The sequence below is a fragment of the Rutidosis leptorrhynchoides genome, chromosome 1, assembly GCF_046630445.1.
Source record: "Rutidosis leptorrhynchoides isolate AG116_Rl617_1_P2 chromosome 1, CSIRO_AGI_Rlap_v1, whole genome shotgun sequence".
Classification (NCBI taxonomy): Eukaryota; Viridiplantae; Streptophyta; class Magnoliopsida; order Asterales; family Asteraceae; genus Rutidosis; species Rutidosis leptorrhynchoides.
The window spans coordinates 236,484,095-236,490,251 of NC_092333.1; the positions used below are offsets into that span (position 1 = coordinate 236,484,095).

At 36.5% G+C, this 6,157-nt stretch overlaps 1 protein-coding gene across 1 annotated transcript; it reads left to right on the forward strand.

The window, feature by feature from the left end:
* The first annotated feature begins 201 nt into the window (after nucleotides 1-201).
* LOC139895946 (probable aldo-keto reductase 5) lies at nucleotides 202-681 on the forward strand. The gene is made up of 2 exons (XM_071878502.1): nucleotides 202-225; nucleotides 352-681. The coding sequence occupies exons 1-2, from the start codon at nucleotides 202-204 to the stop codon at nucleotides 679-681; spliced, it is 354 nt and encodes a 117-aa protein (XP_071734603.1).
* Nucleotides 682-6,157: the final 5,476 nt, after the last annotated feature.

Consider the following 6,157-nt stretch of genomic DNA (forward strand, 5'->3'; position numbering starts at 1 on the left):
TGTAACTGGATCATTGGGATAAATTAATCGTGTGCATGTTTCATTAAATATATGAATATGAATATTTAATCATGTAAATGTTTTATGAAATAATAAAAGATTATTATTTTAACTATCCGCTGCGTTAATCTGACTAAGATCGTTCCTTTTGGTCCATTGGGTTGTGGGTTCTTTGCAACTGGTCCGAAGTTGATGGAAAATATGACAGATAATGACATCAGAAAGGTATATAAGTATCCTTTTCTTGAGAGAAATTGATCACATGCTAACTGTTTATCATTCGGTTGTTGGAGCTTGTCACATTTTTATTCATCTGAATATTATTATTTCATGATCTGTTAAATATATTAGACTATACCAAGGCTACAAGGAGAGAACTTTGACCACAACAAACTTGTATTTGAGAGAATTAGTGAAATGGCTCAAAGAAAGGGGTGCACCCTTGGCCAATTGGCACTGGCGTGGGTCTTGCACCAAGGTGATGATGTCGCTCCAATCCCTGGTACAACAAAGATACATAACCTGAACCAAAACCTCGGTGCTCTTGCGGTTAAACTCACTATTGAGGAAATGGCTGAGCTTAATTCCTTGGCTTCATTCAAGGGTGCTCGAATGCCCGAACAGATTTTGGCATATAGTTACGTCGATACTCCACTACTGTCGTCATGGAAAGCTGAGTAACAATATGGGTTCCTACGGGGCTTTTATTTTAATATGAGCTTCGTTAAAAGTATGGTTTGAATAATGCCGTTTTCGGTACTTTTGTTGCGAATAAAATCAACATGTTATATGTTTGTGTTTGGATTATGTCATGATATGTTGAGTGTGTTTGTTATATATGTTCCATTTTGTATTTTTTTTTCTAGAGACACATTTTGCATACATCTGATTACTTTTCATCGCGGTTAATTTATAATTACAATATGAAGTATGTATATGCGGTTAATCATTTGATACATCCTAATGATAAGATTGTATTTGAGGGAGTTAGTAAAAGGATCAAAGAAGGGTGTGCACCATGGGCCAATTGGCACTGGATTGAGTCCTGCACCAAGGGGATGATGCAGATCCTATCCCTCAGACAACTAAAGATTGAAAACACAAGTCAAAACCCTATTCGTGGTTAACGTCATGATAGAGGACTTGGTTGAGCTTGACTTCATGTCTTCATTCTATGAAAAAGCTCCCGTATAATAATTTTAGCTTCGTTTGATTACAATAGCTTTTAGCTTTTAGAAAAAATAAAAAAGCTCCAATTATAAACGCTACAACATCAAGCGTTTAGGGAAAAAAAAGGTTTGTCACATTATATACTTAAATACCCTTTCCTCCATTCAACAACAACAACAACAAAATCCAAACTCACAAAAGTGGGCTATGAGGGAGGTAGGATGTTGACAATCCTTCCCTTATCTTAGAATAAAGATAAGTCATTTCACTACCCAAGGTGAAACACCACGAGTGTAGGGAAAGTCCCCCCTCTCAATGTTCTATGGATAGAGAGATTTCTTCCGAATGGACCTCCGGCCAATAAGTAGGTTTAGAAAAAAGAAAAAGAAAGTGTGAGACGCCATGAAAATGGTAGAATCAGATTTTCATGGGTTTTTAACCTGCCCAAAGTTCGATTTAGGCTCTTAGCGACAGTTAAGTCGCCAATAAATAACGTAAATAAAAAAAGTGCGCCTGATTTTTTCCATACGCCTCAACAGTCGATTGCGGCTTCTCACAGATTTCTTTCTGTGTTCGGTCTCCATCCATCTGGTATGTATGCTCATGTTTATCAATTGGGCACCACTTGTTTTGTAAATAAACATGAGGATTATGATGTGTTTTTTGGTGTATATATATGTATATGTATATGTACTTGTTTCTTGGTGAATCATATGAAGATGGAGATCAAGATAATTTTTGGTACGCCATAATGAAGTGAACATTAAAAGTCACAAACTTTAAGTATTTTATAGCTATGCATGAATGCATCGTGTCCTCGTGTTTCAGTTTTAGCAATTTTAATTAATAGTTTTGTACATGTATTGAAATTAAATATACGACAATAACCAATCCTGTGTATCTAGTATGGAGAAAGTAAAGAAAGTCATTTTTCAACACTCTGGACTAAGAAATTTATCTCTACTTAAGAGCATACGAAGTGTCAACCTGAAAAGATAGAGTTTCATAATTCACGTAACCTGTATATATTATTAATAACACCACTTGTTTAACAAATAAATGTTATATTTGTAGGAGGTTTTATTGAAATTTCGTGTAGGGTAAAATAATCGATAGCCGGATAAATCACTGAATCGTGGTATCACTTTCCGAAAGTAATTATTCGACCCTTATTGCCTGGGTTACACGAATATCACTTTGGGATAAGACAGAGATTAGTTCTTGTTTTTTGGCAATAAACAAGAACTCTTTTGCATAAGAGTATTAAGGTGTTTTTGTGTATATTTATTCTCATGAATGATAGTCCATATTTATAGGCACCCAAAAACAAGTATTATTCCACGATGGAGATGTTTCACCTACTCCACGATAGAGATGTTTCACTAACTCCACGATGGAGATGTTTCACTAACTCCACGATGGAGATGTTTCACTAACTCCACGATGGAGATGTTTCACCTACTCCACGATGGAGATGTTTCACCAACTTTTTAACAGCAAAAGTGGGTGCAGGAATAATACTTCCGTAATCACTCAAATTTGTGATGATGGAAAACCACTTTCGGGTCCGGCTAATCTATCACTTAATGGGTGTACACTTCGTACCTCCTAACCCATTTACAAGTGTAGATTAAATCCCTCAATTACACTAAATTTCCAACAATCCTCCTCAATTTAGTGCAATTCGTTTCATGAGAATTATACAAATTAAAACAAAAACTCATGCATAAATGAAAATATCTTAAAGATTGAATTTTCACCTTAGTACATTACACATTCCAAATATTCGAGAATCGGGGTGTTCTAAGAATTGAACCCTTCAACCCATTTGAATAACTGAAAATAATATACACATAAGCTTTCAAATACTCTAAAGCTATCCTGACACTTTACAAGCCATGTGTCCATATCCTTTCATGAATGTATCTAAAGCAAAAGTCCAAGCTTTGTTAAAGCAGCAAAACTTCACATTCACATAGGTACTTCATTTCAGTCATGCACCTGCTCATGCACTTTTTCAAATGAATTATTAAAAAGCTAGACTTCAACCTCACCTTCAGCAGGTCCGAGTACATACCTTACCTTGGGATGATATAAAATTTATGTATTCTAAATTTCGAAGTATAAGCCTTCCACATTGAATTCAGCTTCTGATTTTCATCAGAAGGGAATTGGGTATCTTATAATTAGAAATTTATGTGGACTTTAAACCCATCCCCATAGTAGACTTGTCAACCAAGTCTCTTGCCAATCCATTCGTCAAGTGATCAGCTAAATTCTGTTGTGACCTCACGAACACTATAGAAATCACCCCATTCATGATAAGTTCACGAATCATGCTATGTCTGACACCTAAGTGTCTAGACTTTCCATTGTACATATGGCTATAAGCCTTTCCCAATGTCGCAGCACTATCACAATGAATAGACATGGGTGCTATAGGTTTAGGCCATAATGGTATCTCAAGGATCTAGTTTCTAAGCCATTCTGCTTCTTTACCAGCAGCAGCTAAAGCAACAAACTCAGATTCCATCGTTGAGTTGGTAATACATGTCTGCTTCTTAGATGCCCATGAAATAGCACCTCCCCCAAGCAAGAACACCCAACCACTCGTTGAAGAATGATCTTCAATATTGGTTATCCAACTCGCATCAGAATATCCTTCTATTACCGAAGGAAACCCATTGTAAGATAAACTATAGTCCATAGTTTTCTTCAAGTACTTCAGTACCCACCTAATTGCTTGCCAGTGATGAGTACTAGGATTACTAGTATATCTACTCAGTTTTTCCACTGCAAAAGCAATATCCGGTCTTGTACAAGTCATGGCGTACATCAAACAGACAATCACCTGAGAATACTCAAGTTGTGATACAGCTTCACCTTGATTAGGCATAAACTTCTCACTTGGATCCACAGGGGTACTCACAGGAGTACATTCAAAACAATTGAACTTTTTCAACACTTTCTCAATATAATGAGATTGACAAATCGAAATTCCTTTGCTTTCACATTTGATCCTAATGCCAAGGATAACGTCAGCCTCCTCCATATCTTTCATAGAGAATTTTGATGACAAAAATTCTTTTGTTAAATCAACCTGACTTTGGTCAGTCCCAAAGATTAACATGTCATCAACATATAGACAAATTATAACTCCTTTACCATAATCATCAAATTTACTATATACACATTTATCTGCTTGGTTTAATTTAAAACCACTAGATAAAACCACTTCATCAAACTTCTGATGCCATTGCTTAGGTGCTTGTTTCAAACCATATAAGGACTTTACAAGTTTGCACACCTTGCCTTCATTTCCTGGCATGACAAAGCCCTGAGGTTGGTTCACATAAACGTCCTCATCCAAATCACCATTCAAGAATGCTGTCTTCACATCCATCTGGTGAATAACCAGATTGTGAATTGTAGCGAAAGCAATCAGTAGTCTAATGGTAGTGATACGTGCCACAGGAGCGTAAGTATCAAAATAGTCAATTCCAGACTTTTGTCTAAAGCCTTGAATGACTAACCTTGCCTTGAACTTTTCAATAGTTCCATCCACCTTCATCTTCTTTTTGAAGATCCATTTGCAACCCAAAGGTTTGCAACCAGGAGGTAGATCAGCTAACACCCAAGTGTTATTGCCCATGATGGAATCCATCTCATCATTAATTGCCTTTTTCCAGAATGCAACATCCTGAGACATCATTACTTCATCATATGTTTTGGGATCATCATCAACATTGAAACAATACGAATATTGGGTAGAAACATCATCCCTGGAACCTTCAACTAAGTATAGTTGAAAATCTAGTCCAAATGATTTAGGTTTCCTTTCTTTTTTGCTTTTCCGAAGCTCAAGTGACTGATCAACAGCCTTTTCAGAGACTTCATCATTATAATCCTTGTTGATTCCATTGTAACTTTGAATCATATTCTTTGGTCTATGTATAGATGAAAATCGATTTTCATCAAAGATTGCATCCCTTGAATCAATCACAGAATTGATTGAGACAAACTCATTAGGCTCTATTACATAGAACCTATATGCCTTGGAATGTTCAAAATATCCAACAAATATGCAATCTATACCTCTTTCACCTAAACTTTTCTTCTTGGGATCAGGCAGTCTTACGACCGCCCTATAACTGTGATGCCCCGTACAAAACCATCGTGTACGAATCATCAACAACAGGATCATTACAAGGTTAAGTACTATATGCTGTAATTAAAGAAGTTGCATTCATGATAAAAAGGTGATGTCATAACCGACATCAAATGTTTTACATTTGAAAACATGCTTCGCTAAGTAGAAGCAATAAATAAGTGTACGTGACCCCAATGGTCGTTACATTACATAGTCTCAAAAGTAAATAAGTTTGAATGCAAGATAGGTAGTCATGTGATAACAACTCTAAGCAGCGGGTTCTACAGCACGACAAGTAAGACAGCGGAAGCAACCTCAAGCACCTGAGAAATACATGCTTAAAAACGTCAACACAGAGGTTGGTGAGCTATAGTTTAAGTATAATAGTATGTAAGGTAGGCCACGAGATTTCAGTGCTACAAAGAGCGTTTCAAAACAGTATGATAAAGTATATGTTAAACGTGGGCACTTGGTAACTAACTTAACGTTTAAAATACCCCCTGAAAGTACACTTGGCGAGTGCGTATGTTTACGAAGTATTAAACACTCGTTGACTGCTAGCGCTACTAGCCCGAGTGGGGATGTCAAACCCTATGGATCCATATCTAAGATTCGCGTTCACCGGTTCATAAACCAATGATTAAACGTTACCGAGCTAAAGGGAATGTTTCTGCCGTTATATAACCCACACATATATAAGTTTAAGTACTCGTGCCTAGTATGTAAAACATAAAATCCGCATGTATTCTGAGTTCCCAAAATAAGTTAAAGTAAAAAGGGAATGCTATAACTCACAATGATATGTAGCGGTAAAGTAGTAGTCGGGAAAAATGGTGT

Excerpts from the sequence above, each read along its gene's own strand:
- LOC139895946 (XM_071878502.1), top strand. The coding sequence starts at position 202 with ATGACAGATAATGACATCAGAAAG. Across the intron at positions 226-351 it reads CAGATAATGACATCAGAAAG|ACTATACCAAGGCTACAAGG; the intron begins GTATATAAGTAT and ends TAAATATATTAG.